We start from the raw sequence: 17,915 nt of genomic DNA, 5'->3' as shown, positions 1-17,915 counted from the left end.
CTTGCCATGCTGGAGACTAGGGTTTGATTCCGGGTGCCCACCTGTGCAAAAAAAAAAAAAAAGTATGTAAATATCTGCATGTGCTTGAATACACATTTAAAATTTCAGAAAGAATATCCAAGTGATTATCTACCAGGAATGGGGCTACGAAACGGGCAGAGTAGGAAAGGAATTTCTATCGTTTACATTCTATAAATTAAAATTTGTTTTTACCATGTAATATTTTATGGCTTTAAATTTTAAAAAGGTGGCTGCAAAGCAAGCATTAATAGAGTAAGGAGAACCTAACTTTGCCTAAAGGATACAAAGAAGGTGACATGAATGTGGGCCTCAAAAGATAAGTAAACATTTCCTAGGGACCAAAGAGCAGGAAGAATACAAGAGCCTTTAATCCAACAATTACTGACTCCTTCCTAGCGCCTCTTCCTCACTACCAGATCTCAGTTATCATCTGAATCCAATGGCATGTTATATGGCTTATAGTCCAGGCCTCTTTGAATTGCTAATCATAATTTCATCATCATGGCTTTCATCTATAGAGGTTTTATAATTTGCTGTAGTGTTATGCATTTGAGTTATTGTTAAGCTCCTGGAAAACTTTACTTGCTGAGCTTCAGTTCCACTTTTGAAAAAATGGGGGAAAATCTACTTGATAGGACTGTTATATATATATATATATATTTTTTTTTTGGCTTTTCAAAAGGGGAATTTAATAAGTTGCTTGTTTACAGTTCTAAGGCTGAGAAAATGTCCCAATTAAAACAAGTCTATAGAAATGTCTAATCAAAGGCATCCAGGGAAAGATACCTTGGTTCAAGAAGGCCGATGAAGTTCAAGGTTTCTCACTCAAGTGAGAAGGCACATGGCGAACACAGTCAGGGCTTCTCTCTTGGCTGGACAGGCACATGGCGAATACGGTGTCATCTGCTAGCTTGGTCTCCTGGCTTCCTGTTTCATGAAGCTCCCCGGGAGGCGTTTTCCTTCTTCATCTCCAAAGGTCACTGGCTGGTGGACTCTCTGCTTCATGGTGCTGCAGCATTCTCTGCTCTCTCTCTGAGTCTCTCTGAATCTCTAAAATGTTTCCTCTTTTATAGGACTTCAGAAACTAATCAAGACCCACTCAAATGGGTGGAGACATGTCATCCCCTAATCCAGTTTAACAACCATTCTTTTTTTTTTTAATATTAAAATATTATTAATACTAAGTGATATTAATATTAAAAAGCATGATTATATGTTTTCAAAATTACAATTGTAATAACAGCAACTTCAAACTGAACAAATAATTCTACTGATATCAATAAGTACCAATATTGATACTTGCTCTAGGTAATAAAAAACCAAGCATGATAAAAACCTTAGATGATGCTTAAAGATGTTATTATTACAGCTTGATGGTTTTAAAATGTATGTTGCTTATACAAGATCTCAGAGACAGGTAGAAACAAATTTATGAAACAAAATCAGATGAGTTGAACCAGTTTAAGTGTGTGCCTGTGTTTGTGTGTTTCCCCCCACTAAAACATTCTGTCAAATCAAATAGCATGTAATATCATTCTTATATATTTTTTATTTATCCTGGCTTATCCTTACTCTCATTGTTATCATATACTCTTTGCCTCTTTATTATCACTAATATCAGTTGTTTTACTGGTCTCATGTAGGAGCGTAACCATCATCAGTGTCTTCATCCATTCTGACTTTCTATGCCTAAATTATATTAGATTTTATTTCAAATACCCTCCAATTTTATTTTTTTTCCATTCTTATTGCCATCATCATGTTGTAGGTATTACACCATCTAATTACTGATTTATTGAAATAATTCCATTTCTGGTTATATTTTCTCTAGTTTCTCCTCCTTCCAATTCCTCTTTGGATAATTACAGCCAATTATTGCTGGAAGACTGCTGTCACCCTGTCATTATATTGATTAAGACTGTATTGTGCTCTTCGCTGCCTTAATACTCACAAAATATGTGCCAAAACCATTTATCTAAACTCTCTATCTGAATTATATCTCAAGCAATGATGTTTGATCCAGTCAAGGATTTTATCACAGACCCTGAACATATTTCTCACACCTCACTGTGTATTGCTAAGTCTTGTCTTTCTTTCTTTTTTTTTTATTAATTAACGGAAAAAAAGAAATTAACCCAACATTTAGAAATCATACCATTCTACATATGCAATTAGTAATTCTTAACATCATCACATAGATGCATGATCATCGTTTCTTAGTACATTTGCATCAGTTTAGAAGAACTAGCAACACAACAGAAAAAGATATAGAATGTTAATAAAGAGAAAAAAAATAAAAGTAATAATAATAGTAAAAAAAAAAAAAAGGAAAACCCTATAGCTCAGATGCAGCTTCATTCAGTGTTTTAACATGATTACTTTACAATTAGGTATTATTGTGCTGTCCATTTTTGAGTTTTTGTATCTAGTCCTGTTGCACAGTCTGTATCCCTTCAGCTCCAATTACCCATTATCTTACCCTGTTTCTAACTCCTGTTGGACTCTGTTACCAATGACATATTCCAAGTTTATTCTCGAATGTCGGTTCACATCAGTGGGACCATACAGTATTTGTTCTTTAGTTTTTGGCTAGACTCACTCAGCATAATGTTCTCTAGGTCCACCCATGTTATTACATGCTTCATAAGTTTATTCTGTCTTAAAGCTGCATAATATTCCATCGTATGTATATACCACAGTTTGTTTAGCCACTCGTCTGTTGTTGGACATTTTGGCTGTTTCCATCTCTTTGCAATTGTAAATAACGCTGATATAAACATTGGTGTGCAAATGTCGGTTTGTGTCTTTGCCCTTAAGTCCTTTGAGTAGATACCTAGCAATGGTATTGCTGGGTCGTATGGCAATTCTATATTCAGCTTTTTGAGGAAACGCCAAACTGCCTTCCACAGTGGTTGCACCATTTGACATTCCCACCAACAGTGGATAAGTGTGCCTCTTTCTCCGCATCCTCTCCAGCACTTGTCATTTTCTGTTTTGTTGATAATGGCCATTCTGGTGGGTGTGAGATGATATCTCATTGTGGTTTTGATTTGCATTTCTCTAATGGCCAGGGACATTGAGCATCTCTTCATGTGCCTTTTGGCCATTTGTATTTCCTCTTCTGAGAGGTGTCTGTTCAAGACTTTTTCCCACTTTGTAATTGGGTTGGCTGTCTTTTTGTTGTTGTTGAGTTGAACAATCTCTTTATAAATTCTGGGTACTAGACCTTTATCTGATATGTCATTTCCAAATATTGTCTCCCATTGTGTAGGCTGTCTTTCTACTTTCTTGATGAAGTTCTTTGATGCACAAAAGTGTTTAATTTTGAGGAGCTCCCATTTATTTATTTCCTTCTTCAGTGCTCTTGCTTTAGGTTTAAGGTCCATAAAACCGCCTCCAATTGTAAGATTCATAAGATATCTCCCTACATTTTCCTCTAACTGTTTTATGGTCTTAGACCTAATGTTTAGATCTTTGATCCATTTTGAGTTAACTTTTGTGTAGGGTGTGAGAGATGGGTCTTCTTTCATTCTTTTGCATATGGATATCCAGTTCTCTAGGCACCATTTATTGAAGAGACTGTTCTGTCCCAGGTGAGTTGGCTTGACTGCCTTATCAAAGATCAAATGTCCATAGATGAGAGGGTCTATATCTGAGCACTCTATTCGATTCCATTGGTCGATATATCTATCTTTATGCCAATACCATGCTGTTTTGACCACTGTGGCTTCATAATATGCCTTAAAGTCAGGCAGCGCGAGACCTCCAGCTTTGTTTTTTTTCCTCAAGATGCTTTTAGCAATTCGGGGCACCCTGCCCTTCCAGATAAATTTGCTTATTGGTTTTTCTATTTCTGAAAAATAAGTTGTTGGGATTTTGATTGGTATTGCATTGAATCTGTAAATCAATTTAGGTAGGATTGACATCTTAACTATATTTAGTCTTCCAATGCATGAACACGGTATGCACTTCCATCTATTTAGGTCTTCTGTGATTTCTTTTAGCAGTTTTTTGTAGTTTTCTTTATATAGGTTTTTTGTCTCTTTAGTTAAATTTATTCCTAGGTATTTTATTCTTTTAGTTGCAATTGTAAATGGGATTCGTTCTTGATTTCCCCCTCAGCTTGTTCATTACTAGTGTATAGAAATGCTACAGATTTTTGAATGTTGATCTTGTAACCTGCTACTTTGCTGTACTCATTTATTAGCTCTAGTAGTTTTGTTGTGGATTTTTCCGGATTTTCGACGTATAGTATCATATCGTCTGCAAACAGTGATAGTTTTACTTCTTCCTTTCCAATTTTGATGCCTTGTATTTCTTTTTCTTGTCTAATTGCTCTGGCTAGAACCTCCAACACAATGTTGAACAATAGTGGTGATAGTGGACATCCTTGTCTTGTTCCTGATCTTAGGAGGAAAGTTTTCAATTTTTCCCCATTGAGGATGATATTAGCTGTGGGTTTTTCATATATTCCCTCTATCATTTTAAGGAAGTTCCCTTGTATTCCTATCTTTTGAAGTGTTTTCAACAGGAAAGATGTTGAATTTTGTCAAATGCCTTCTCTGCATCAATTGAGATGATCATGTGATTTTTCTGCTTTGATTTGTTGATATGGTGTATTACATTAATTGATTTTCTTATGTTGAACCATCCTTGCATACCTGGGATGAATCTTACTTGGTTGATGTATAATTCTTTTAATGTGTTGTTGGATACGATTTGCTAGAATTTTATTGAGGATTTTTGCATCTATATTCATTAGAGAGATTGGTCTGTAGTTTTCTTTTTTTGTAATATCTTTGCCTGGTTTTGGTATGAGGGTGATGTTGGCTTCATAGAATGAATTAGGTAGTTTTCCCTCCACTTCGATTTTTTTTAAGAGTTTGTGGAGAGTTGGAACTAATTCTTTCTGGAATGTTTGATAGAATTCACATGTGAAGCCGTCTGGTCCTGGACTTTTCTTTTTAGGAAGCTTTTGAATGACTAATTCAATTTCTTTACTTGTGATTGGTTTGTTGAGGTCATCTATTTCTTCTTGAGTCAAAGTTGGTTGTTCATGTCTTTCCAGGAACCCGTCCATTTCATCTAAATGGTTGTATTTATTAGTGTAAAGTTGTTCATAGTATCCTGTTATTACCTCCTTTATTTCTGTGAGGTCAGTGGTTATGTCTCCTCTTCCATTTCTGATCTTATTTATTTGCATCCTCTCTCTTCTTCTTTTTGTCAATCTTGCTAAGGGCCCATCAATCTTATTGATTTTCTCATAGAATCAACTTCTGGTCTTATTGATTTTCTCTATTGTTTTCATGTTTTCAATTTCATTTATTTCTGCTCTAATCTTTGTTATTTCTTTCCTTTTGCTTGCTTTGGGATTAGTTTGCTGTTCTTTCTCCAGTTCTTCCAAGTGGACAGTTAATTCCTGCATTTTTGCCTTTTCTTCTTTTCTGATATAGGCATTTAGGGCAATAAATTTCCCTCTTAGCACTGCCTTTGCTGTGTCCCATAAGTTTTGATATGTTGTGTTTTCATTTTCATTCACCTCGAGGTATTTACTAATTTCTCTTGCAATTTCTTCTTTGACCCACTCGTTGTTTAAGAGTGTGTTGTTGAGCCTCCACGTATTTGTGAATTTTCTGGCACTCCGCCTATATTGATTTCCAACTTCATTCCTTTATGATCCGAGAAAGTGTTGTGTATGATTTCAATCTTTTTAAATTTGTTAAGACTTGCTTTGTGACCCAGCATATGGTCTATCTTTGAGAATGATCCATGAGCACTTGAGAAAAAGGTGTATCCTGCTGTTGTGGGATGTAATGTCCTATAAATGTCTGTTAAGTCAAGCTCATTTATAGTAATATACAGATTCTCTATTTCTTTATTGATCCTCTGTCTAGATGTTCTGTCCATTGATGAGAGTGGTGAATTGAAGTCTCCAACTATTATGGTATATGAGTCTATTTCCCCTTTCAGTGTTTGCAGTGTATTCCTCACGTATTTTGGGGCATTCTGGTTTGGTGCGTAAATATTTATGATTGTTATGTCTTCTTGTTTAATTGTTCCTTTTATTAGTATATAGTGTCCTTCTTTGTCTCTTTTAACTGTTTTACATTTGAAGTCTAATTTGTTGGATATTAGTATAGCCACTCCTGCTCTTTTCTGGTTGTTATTTGCATGAAATATCTTTTCCCAACCTTTCACTTTCAACCTATGTTTATCTTTGGGTCTAAGATGTGTTTCCTGTAGACAGCATATAGAAGGATCCTGTTTTTTAATCCATTCTGCCAGTCTATGTCTTTTGATTGGGGAATTCAGTCCATTAACATTTAGTGTTATTACTGTTTGGATAATATTTTCCTCTACCATTTTGCCTTTTGTATTATGTACATCATATCTGATTTTCCTTCTTTCTACACTCTTCTCCATACCTCTCTCTTCTGTCTTTTTGTATCTGACTCTAGTGCTCCCTTTAGTATTTCTTGCAGAGCTGGTCTCTTGGTCACAAATTCTCTCAGTGACTTTTTGTCTGAGAATGTTTTAATTTCTCCCTCATTTTTGAAGGACAATTTTGCTGGATATAGAAGTCTTGGTTGGCAGTTTTTCTCTTTTAGTAATTTAAATATATCATCCCACTGTCTTCTAACTTCCATGTTTCTGTTGAGAAATCTACACATAGTCTTATTGGGTTTCCCTTGTATGTGATGGATTGTTTTTCTCTTGCTGCTTTCAAGATCCTCTCTTTCTCTTTGACCTCTGACATTCTAACTAGTAAGTGTCTTCGAGAACGCCTATTTGGGTCTAATCTCTTTGGGGTGCGCTGCACTTCTTGGATTTGTAATTTTAGGTCTTTCATAAGAGTTGGGAAATTTTCAGTGATAATTTCTTCCATTAGTTTTTCTCCTCCTCTTCCCTTCTCTTCTCCTTCTGGGACACCCACAACACGTATATTTGTGCGGTTCATATTGTCCTTGAGTTCCCTGATACCCTGTTCAAATTTTTCCATTCTTTTCCCGATAGTTTCTGTTTCTTTTTGGAATTCAGATGTTCCATCCTCCAAATCACTAATTCTATCTTCTGTCTCTTTAAATCTATCATTGTAGGTATCCATTGTTTTTTCCATCTTTTCTACTTTATCCTTCACCTCCATAAGCTCTGTGATTTGTTTTTTCTATTTCTTCTTTTTGTTCACCCATGTCTTCTTCATGTCCTCCCTCAATTTATCGATTTCGTTTTTGAAGAGGTTTTCCATTTCTGTTCGTATATTCAGCATTAGTTGTCTCAGCTCCTGTATCTCATTTGAACTATTGGTTTGTTCCTTTGACTGGGCCATATTTTCAATTTTCTGAGTGTGATCCGTTATCTTCTGCTGGCGCCTGGGCATTTAGTCAGATTTCCCTGGGTGTTGGACCCCACAGGTTGAAAGATATTTCTGAGAAATCTCTGGGTTCTGTTTTTCTTATCCTTCCCAGTAGGTGGCACTCGTGGCACACGTTTGTCTGCGTGTCCCACCAGTAAAAGGTGCTGTGGGTCTTTTAACTTTGGAAAACTCTCGCCATGGGGGAGGTTCGCCAGCCGAAGTGCCTTGGAAGAGTGCCAGCCGGCCTGGGGGTCCAAACACGGGGAGGGTCGCCGGCCGCCGCAGCCCGGGAGAGCGCCCGTCCGAATTTCCTAGTCGGCTCGGGGCACCAAGCGTGGCGGGAGGGCGCCAGCCGCCGCAACCCGGGAGAGTGCACCATTCCCAGCCGGACCAGGGAGTCACGTGTTTGGAAGGCACCCCTGTCACCGTTCTCTGCGGCCTGGGGATTTCCGATCCAATTCTTTCAGTTGGTCCGAGGGGCCGCGCGTGGTGGGGGCGCCAGCCGCCGCGGCTTGAGGGGACCGCCTGCCCAATTCTGCCAGCTGGCCCGGGAAGGAGGAAGGGAGGGACTCCGGCTGCTTGCCGTCCCGCCCAGGAAAGCCCGTGCCCTCGGCGATCTCAGCGGAGCGGGTTCTCTCAGCCAGTCAGCCGTTCCAGGATGGGGTACGCTGTCTTTTTGATCTCTGTCGTGGCTCCGGGAGCTGTTCTGTATCGTTTCTACTCCCCTAGTAGCTGTTCTGGAGGAGGAACTAAGATCCGTGCGTCTTACTAAGCCGCCATCTTCTCCGGAAGTCCCCCAACAACCATTCTTAACTAAATCACATCAACCAGGGAGATGATCTCATTACAGTTTCAAATATACAGTATTGAATAGGGATTATTCTACCTTTAAGAAATGAGATTTATATTAAAACATGGCTTTTCTTAGGGGGCATACTTCCTTTCAAACCAGAACATTCCACCCTCTGGCCCCTAAAAAAGACATGTTTTCAACATATACAAAATACATTAATTTCATAACAACATCAGAAATCCTTAAACCTGTCAGTAGCAATACAATGAAGTACAAAATTAGAGACAGTATAAAATCTCATCAAGTCAGTTACAGACATGATCTGTCCTAAGGCAAAATTTTCTCCATTTGCTCTGGACCTTTGAAAACTCATAGCAAGTTATTCGCTGCCAACATATAAAGGAGGAACATTCATAGGATACATAGACACATTTCCATAGGGAGGAAGGAACACAGGGGTCACCGGACCTATACAGTTTCGAAAACCCGCAGGGCAAAGTCCATTAGATTTCAAAGTCTGAGACTCATTTATCCTCAAGGCTTTAGAAAGTGGCAGTCTCACCCTTTCCAAATCCCTATGCCTGCCTCTCTCTGAATGCAACCTTGGGGGATATTTGGGAGACCACCTTTCTCTCGGCTCCACCCTCTCCAAGCATTGGGGCCACACCCACACTCTCTACCATCTCCGGGGCACACGCTCAGCCACTGCATGTGGTGGCAGCCAGGCTCTCCCCCAACCCCAAGAAACGTGCTTCACCCTCTCCAAGGCCTGAGGTGGCATGACTCTTCCACTGCAATGAGGTGGAAGGCCCATTCTCTGCCTTTGGGGCAAACTCACCCTCTCCACAGGCTTGGGTGGGTCCACTCTCCTGGCCCGAGGCTTCCTGACTTCAGACCTCAGCCTCCACGGTTTTGCCTCTGAAGTTATTTTTCCTCCAATGTGTCCCTTCTCTGAACCCCTCAGTCCAGACTGGCAGCGGCTCTGTTTATACAGGTCCCACAGCACTCTCGTTGGCTTTCTATGCAGTAGTGTTGAATCATGCCCATCAGACATAAGGAGTTCCCACAAATCTTTCCTGGATAACGCCATGTCCAATCCTGACTTTCTCTGAAATGGCTGGCTGGTTCCACATTTGGTTAAATCCACACCATACTCTGTAGTCTCCATTTCTGTAGGCCCAGAATTTTACGGGACCTCAATTTCTGGTTTCTTTTTACTCAAGAGTTCAGTTTTCAGCTTATCTCTTTCCTGTCGCATTTCACTATAAGCTGCAAGGAGAAACCAGACTGCACTTTCGACATTTAATTTGGAGATCTCTTCTGCTAAATATCCAAGTTCATGGCTTTTAAAATCTGCCTTCCAGCCAATACCATTAGTCAGCTTTGCCAGATTATCTGCCATTTTAAAACAAGGATCACCTTCCTTCCAGTTTTCAATAACACGTGCCTCATTTCTTTCTAAGGCCTCATCAGAGGTATCTTTAGAGTCCACATTTCTACCAACAGTCTCTCCAAAGCATTCTAGGCCTTCTCTATCAAGCTTCTCACAACTCTTCCAAAATCTTCCCTTTATCCATTTAAAAAGCCGTTCCAACACGTTTGGTATTTGCAAACTGCAGCAGCAGCACCCCACTCTTCAGTACCAAAATCTGTTCTAGTTTGCTAGCTGCCAGAATGCAATATACCAGAAATGGAATGGCTTTTCAAAAGGGGAATTTAATAAGTTGCTTGTTTACAGTTCTAAGGCTGAGAAAATGTCCCAATTAAAACAAGTCTATAGAAATGTCTAATCAAAGGCATCCAGGGAAAGATACCTTGGTTCAAGAAGGCCGATGAAGTTCAGGGTTTCTCTCTCAAGTGAGAAGGCACATGACACAGTCAGGGCTTCTCTCTCGGCTGGACAGGCACATGGCGAATACGGTGTCATCTGCTAGCGTGGTCTCCTGGCTTCCTGTTTCATGAAGCTCCCTGGGAGGCGTTTTCTTTCTTCATCTCCAAAGGTCGCTGGCTGGTGGACTCTCTGCTTCATGGTGCTACAGCATTCTCTGCTCTCTCTGAGTCTCCGTTATATTTTTTTAATTTCCCATGTTGCCAGGGAGATTTACACCCCTGGGAGTCATGTCCCACATGGGGGTAGGGGGGTCGGGCAGTGAGTTCATCTGCTGAGGTGGCTTAGAGCAGAGGCCACATCTGAGCAACAAAATCGGTACTCTTGGCGTGACTTTTAGGCATAATTTTAAGTAAGCTTACCCTATGCTTTGCAGGAATAAGTTTCATAGGGGTGAACCCCAAGATTGAGGGCTTGATCTGGTTGTCTTTACTGCTTGTGAGAATATCAGAAATTCTCCAAGTGGGGAAGTTGAATATTTTCTCCTTTCTCCCCAGCCTCCAGAGGGACTTTGCAAATACTTCTTTATTCACTGCCCAAATAACTCTGGGATATATCAGGGCATCACACCAACATGGACAAACCAATAAAATCTTACACCCTATTCAAGATTCCATGTACCCAAAATTCATATTTTGACTAGTACATTCCTAATATAACTTATATAGACAGCTTAATTGAACACCATAAGTACATGGAATTTTGAGTAGGATATGAGATTTTGTTGGTTCTGGACTACTGCATTCCTAATACAACTTATGGAGGCAGCTTAATTGAACACCATAAGTACATGGAACTTTGAGTAGGACATGAGATTTTGTTGGTTTGTTCAGAGTGATGCCCCGATAAATCCCAGAGTGATTTGAACAGTGAATAAAAAAGTATTTCCAAAGTCCCCTTCGGGGAATGGTGAGAAAGGGAGAAAATTCAACTTCCCCAAGTTGAGTTCTTGATATTCTCACAAGCAGTGTGGACAACCAAAGCTATAGGCTGAGCCCCCAATTTTGGGTTTGTTCATATGAAACTTAACCCCAGTAAGGATAGGTCAAGCCTACTTAAAATTAGGCCTAAAAGTCACCCCCAAGAGAACCTCTTTTGTTGCTCAGATGTGGCCTCTCTCTCCAGCCAACACAAGAAGCAAACTCACACCCTCTACTTGTCTACGTGGGACATAACTCCCAGGGGTGTGGACCTTCCTGGCAATGTAGGACAGAAATCCAAGAATGAGCTGAGACTCAGCATCAAGGGATTGTGAAAAACCCTAGAATGAGCTGAGACTCAGCATTAGGGGATTGAGAAAACCTTCTGGACCAAAAGGGGGAAGAGTGAAATGAGACAAAATAAAGTGTCAATGGCTAAGAGATTCCAAACAGAGTCGAGAGGTTATTCTGGAGGTTATTCTTATGCATTAAATAGATATCACCTATCACTACATCACTCAAGATGTAATGGAGAGGCTGGAGGGGAACTGCCTGAAAATGTAGAGCTATGTTCCAGTAGCCATGTTTCTTGAAGATGATTGTATAATGATACAGCTATCACAATGTGACTGTGTGATTGTGAAAACCTTGTGTCTGATGCTCCTTTTATCCACCTTATCAACAGACGAGTAAAACATATGGAATAAAGATGAGTAATGGGGGAACAAATGTTAAAATAAATTTAGACTGAAATGCTGGTGATTGGTGAGAGGGAGGGGTGGGGGTATTTTTCTGTTTTCATTTTATTTCTTTTTCTGAATTGAGGCAAATGTTCCAAGAAATGACCATGATGATGAATATGCAACTAGGTGATGATATTGTGAACTATTGATTATGTATGTAGAACGGAATGATCAAAAGTTACAAATGTTTGCATTTGGTGTTTTTTTTTTTTGGTATTTTTTTAAAAATTAAAAAAAAAGATTCCATGTACCCATGGTGTTCAACTAAACTGACCATACAAGTTAAATTAGGAAAAGTGCTACCTAAAATATACATTTACACCAAATAAAGATCTCTCCCTTTGGTTTCACATAGAAGTTGAAGCTCTAAAATATGGACGATATCAACCTTTACCCAGTATTCTAATCTACCTTAGTCCTTTCCAGATCAGCTTCCTTCATATCTCTCTAGTTGAAGTCTGATACCTTTTCCAACTTTTTAAACAGTTCCCATATCGGGTACTCCTAACTTTCATAGCTTCAGAGCTCTAACGCTGAGTCTCAGGTGTCACATAAATACTCGAAGTTTCTGGGAATGACCAGGTTATATACAAACAGCTCAGTATCTCAGAATTTAGAAATAACAGTTACACCTCCTGAATCTATGTGACTGCTATAAGAGTTTATAATCTAAGACCCTTTATAATAGGCTCCAACCTGATAACCCATGCTCTCAACTTCAGTTCACAGAGTTTTTATATTATAGTTAATCCATATGAGTGAGACATGATATTTGTCTTTTTGTTTCTGCCATTTCATTCAACAAACAGTCCCTAAGGTTCATTCACCTAGTTACAGGCCTTAAAACTTCATTCCTTCTTGCTGCCGCTCAGTAGTCCACAGTATGTATACAATTGGAATGGAAGTTCCCACTTCCATTCTTTAGTCTATGTATACACCACACAGTTTCCCCTTCCATTCTTTAGTCATTGTACCTTTAGGAGGTCTTCAGTTGTTGTACCTTCAGGCCTCCTCCATCCACTGTGAATCTTGAACACTGCCACCATAAATGCCAGTGTGCAAATGCCCATTCGAGTTCCCACATTCAGTTCCTCTATGTACGTACCAAACACCTACTAGACAGGACTGCTTTGCAGGATTAAACAAAATAATCTATGGAAAGCCTATAGAACTCGGGAAGTACTAAAACATGTCAGTTTTCTTTTTACATATGAGAAAAGTGAGGCTTATAAAACGTTGTTTTGGGATGAAAGACTTCTGACTTCTGAAATCTTTCCTCTAGCCACTCTTCAAAATCTATATCCAGTCTGCTCAATTAGATTATAAACCTTTACTCTAGGGTAGGTACTGGATCTTAGTGTCTTTAGACTTTTTTTATTAGAGAAGCCATAAGTTTACAGAAAGATCATGCATAATATACAGAGCTCCCATACACTCGCCCTTATTTTTAGCATTTTGCATTAGGGTGGTACCTTTGTTACAACTGATGAAAGAATATTATTATAAGTATACTATTAATTATATTTCAGAGTTTACATTACTGTTCATTGTTTGTATTGTACAATCCTATGTGTGTCTTTAGATTTTTGAAACCTATGACTATGTATATTCAATAAATATCTAACAGGTTTAACATAACTCATGTTGGCAGTGTGCTTTACAATTGTCCTCCCTCCTCCATTACATACAACCAGCTATGCTGACCTTTTAGTTCTCAGATCACAGACCTAAAACTTCTTGCTTTAGGGCTTTTGCAATATATATAGTGTTCTTTTTGCTGGAAACCCTATTTCTCATTCTTCCTGAGAGTCAGGTACCTCCAACTATCTAAAATAGGTCCTGTCTCATTCTACCAACACCCTGTTATTCTCTATCCAAGTATTCTCTATCTTCTTCAGGGCCCCTGTCTGTCCTGATCACCTCTGAATTTCCAATGCCTACAAGAGTGTCTAGCACATAATAAATGCTTATTAAATATTTGAACAAATGAATACAAACTAAGTAGTTTGGACAAAATCATGGCTAACCACCTGAGGCTACATTAAAGATTATGTCTTCTTTTATACCAATGCTTTTTTCATAGTGTCTCATTTTTTGCAACATGCTGCTATATGTGTGAATACATAGTGTATAAGGTGTCATTAATCTAAATGACTCCAGTTCTTGTGACCATCATCTCCATATTATATAAATCTCTATTTTTATACAGGGCTAAATGCATTCATAATCTTTAAACTTAAAGATGTGTATGTAAATAACACAATAACATGCATATTAATACATTTCATGCACGGTACTCAAAATATTGTATCTTTTTTGGACTTTTTTTTCAATTAACATCACAATAAAAAATATAGGGCGGGCCGCGGTGGCTCAGCGGGCAAAGTGCTTGCCTGCCATGCCGGAGGACCTCGGTTCGATTCCCGGCCCCAGCCCATGTAAAAAACAAACAAACAAACAAAATACAATAAAACAAGAAGATGTTTCCCTTTCTTCCTCCCTTCCATCCTTCCTTCCTTCTCTCTGTCTTTCCTTCCCTTCCTCCCTCTCTCTTAAAAAAAAAAAAAAAAAAAAAAAAAAAATATATATATATATACCTTTCTAGGAGCCACAGACATCTTTTTTATTAAGAGTTAAAGAGGTGGGTACTTGATAGGCTTGTTGAATATCTCAACTGTTCAAGTCCCAGCTTCGCCGTGTAATAGCTAGACAAGTAACTCTAAAATTCAGTTGATTTATCTGCAAAATAGGGATAACCTAGTACTTCGCTCAGGTTTATCCTGAGCATTCAACAAATCACTTAACTAAATGCCTAGCCAGAGTTAAGTGCTGAGGAAATGGGGGTGGTATTTTAAATAGAAAAAATGTAGTCTGGAGTTAAATGCCTGTGTCTACATATCAATGGATAATTATTCCACAACATGCAGAGTTCCCATTGCAGCATAGTTGCTTTTTAAAAACATACATATAACTCAAAATTTCCCATTTAACTATTTTCAAGTATACAGTTCTGGGGTACTAATTATATTCCCAATATCGTGCTACATCACCAATATCCATTACCCCAACGCAACATAGTTTTATGATGGGATTAGATTTATGAGAAAGAGTGGAGAAATGCACATCCTCTTTTTAGAATATTGTTTCTTTGCTTTTTTCTATGCGGGAGAGGGAGATTTCTGAATCTAAATCCACTGAAAAACAAAATCATCTGGATAGACATCACAAAAAACTTTAAACATCATCTCACAAAGGCCCTCCCTTAAAATGTAAATTCTGAATAGGAGTGACTACACACAACCCAAGTGTTTCAAATATTACTGTCTTGAAATAATGACAGGAGCTCAAAGACTCAAAACTAGATAAAAATTAAAAAACACACACACAAACTGGATAAAAAAACCTCAAAAGTTAGTAATGGTAGACATATCAGGACTCAGAAAAATTCTCCTCAAATGATCATAAACTGCATATACATTATAAAAGTTAATAACAGCTAAAGTAATAGTAGAAGCACAATTGCCCATTCAGGTAGGTCATCATGAAGAACATGATTAACCCTTATTTCACAGCAGTATCCCAATATGCAGAATGCTATAAACATTTTGTGAATCATATATCTGATAAGGTCTTGTATCTAGAATACACAGAACTCTTAAAATTAAATAATAAAACGACAATATAATTTTTAAATGGGCAAAGGACCTGAATAGATATTTCTACAAAGAAAATATATAAAGATCAACAAGCACAAGAAAAAATTCCCAACATCATTAGCCATTAGGGAAATACAAATCAAAGTCACAGGAGATCCCACTTTGCAACCACCAAGATGGCTATGATCAAAAAGACTGACAATAATAAGTATTGGCAAGGATGTGGAGAAATTAGAACCCTCATACATTGCTGCTGGGAATGTAAAATGATGCAGCCATTTTGGAAAACAGTTTGACAGCTCCTCAAAAAATTGAACAGTTTTCATATGTCCCAGCAATACTGTTCCTAGGTATATATCCAAGAGAAATGAAAACATATTCACATAAAAACTAGTACACCAATGTTCACAGCAATATTCATAACAGCCACAAAGTGGAAGCAAACCACATAACCATCAACAAAAAGATAAATAAAATGTGATATATCCTACAATACAATATTTAGCAATAAAAAGCAATACTGCTGAGTGCTACAACATGGATGAACCTTAAAAACATTATGCTTCTAAGAGAAAGGAGCCAGACATATAAAGTCATATATTATTTCATTTATATGAAATGTGCAGAATAGGCAAATCCAGAGACAGAAAGTAGGTTAGTGGTTACCTAGGACTACAGTGGGGGCATTGAGCTGAAATGTGGAATAATTGCTTATGGTTATGGGGCTTCTTTGGGGGTGGGTGATAAAAACATTCTTTAATTGTGGTGATTACTGCACAACTCTGAATTGGAAGGGAGTTCAAATTTTACTTGAGCCCAGTGATCCTGAAAATAGGCTGCTTCAGTATAAAATATTCTCAGATATATTATCTGATCATGCCAACTTTTCATCCCACTTCCCTACGCCTGTTTTTCCCACTTTAAAAGGGAAAGCCCTTTCGCCTAACTCTAGAGATGCTTGCAGACCTTGTTTATATAAGGTCAGAGTGTTCTCTTTATTGCAATACTCCCCTCTGTCTACTGCAATAGCACCTTTACTCCTTTGCAAAAACTCTTTTAAATAAAGTTCCAAATCCGGACTTGTTTTTAATAGGCATGTGAATTATTATTACCCATAGTAGGCATGTTATCGGAGATTCTGAGTGCTCTTTGTATTACATATTCTCTTTTTAAACAGTTATCAATGAATTGAAAACTACACAGCCAGCAAGAAGAAATATTAAATATTGCAAAAGCTTTATTGTTAACTACAGCCAGGCACATGTATCTTCTAAAATTCTGGACAAAGCAGACACTACAACCTTGAACGTACAATTTCTCACCATATCCCTACTTGATCACACCAATTGCTTAAACACTCAAAAGCAAAGGCTGAGGCTGATTTTAAACAAATAGTGCGTTTAGCGATGGTATGTCTTTTCCTATTCTTTTGGCCTAACTTCATGAGTGTGGGAAAAAATGTTAGAAAAGTAAAACGGGAGGGAATTAAACTTGATGTGTATCCCACAACAAAATGTTAGAAAGCAACTATGGGGATTCATTCACTCTCTAGCAAAAATCGGTAAAGGACGATAAAACTGCCAATTTCTAATACTCGAAAAAGGGCACATCAGGAAAACGAGAAATCTGCAAGATCGGGGTGGGAGGAAATTTCGGGTGCGCTCTGCATGCGGGGTGCCCGGCGGGCCCTTGGCCAGCCTTGCCGCGGGCGTCCCAGCTGAGGCCTGGTGCGGACCGTGGACCCGGCATCCCCGCCTGGTGAGCTTCGCCTCAGCGGCCGCCTGGCGCTCAACACTTGCTCCGCGCGGAGGTCAAGCCGAGAAGCACCACCCGGCTTCACCCTCCCCTCCTATCCACCCTCCCTTCGGCGGTCCCCTGAGGGAAACAGGCGGGACTCAAAGCACAGAGACGTGGGGGGAGGGGGGCTGCGTCCTCAACTAGAAAAGCTCCGCCGCCCCAGAGTGGCGGCCCGGGGTTATTAATAAACTCCGCTTCTGCCCAGCCGCCTCCACAGCCGCCCGCAGTGGGATCGACAGGGCCTGGGGCAGAGGCCGAACAGCTGGGGCCGGAGTCCTGGCCCAAGTGGGCCCGCGCCGCCGCGCTGAGGGCGGCGGCCGGGCGGAGAATAATGCACACTGGGTAAAAACACATTTATATACGAACCTCCGAGAAAATTTTCCAACAATTCCTTCGTCCGACCACCATGCACCAGGACAGGAAACAGCCGTCCGGCCCCCAGGCCCCGCAACCCGCATAGAGCGTCTGAGGCCCACCCCCAGGCTCCATTGGGCTGTCATTATGTCCTTCACCAGACATCTCCTGCTTGCCATTGGTTCAAATTCAGCCGTCGCAAGAGGTGAACGGCTTGGCCACGCCCCCTGCCGGAGACGTTAGCACCGCCTAGCTTTTCTGCTAGCGCCTGAGTGGGTCTCTGAAAGTGCGGAGTCAAACCTCCTATGTCTGGATGGTTGGCAGAGCCGCTCATCCCAGACGGACACCGCCTCACCAGCTAGTGAATTATGCCGATTCACGGGCCCCAG

The 17,915-nt window shown here is 39.6% G+C and overlaps 1 protein-coding gene across 3 annotated transcripts in view; it reads right to left on the bottom strand.

Moving 5' to 3' along the window:
• The window catches only part of ZNF143 (zinc finger protein 143), a 93,265-nt gene extending 75,599 nt beyond the window's left edge, over positions 1-17,666 (bottom strand). For 2 of the 3 annotated variants that reach the window (XM_077113958.1, XM_077113959.1), the window contains exon 1: positions 17,539-17,666. In XM_077113958.1, coding sequence (XP_076970073.1) covers positions 17,539-17,661 — 123 coding nt within the window. In that variant the 5' untranslated portion in view covers positions 17,662-17,666. The remainder of the gene's footprint in view (positions 1-17,538) is intronic. The other variant, XM_077113960.1, reaches the window with a different exon arrangement.
• Between the last annotated feature and the right edge of the window lie 249 nt (positions 17,667-17,915).

This window comes from Tamandua tetradactyla, chromosome 8 (assembly GCF_023851605.1).
Source record: "Tamandua tetradactyla isolate mTamTet1 chromosome 8, mTamTet1.pri, whole genome shotgun sequence".
NCBI lineage: Eukaryota > Metazoa > Chordata > Mammalia > Pilosa > Myrmecophagidae > Tamandua > Tamandua tetradactyla.
Note: the sequence above shows the minus strand (reverse complement) of the source record. Positions and strands in the feature narration are given on the sequence as shown.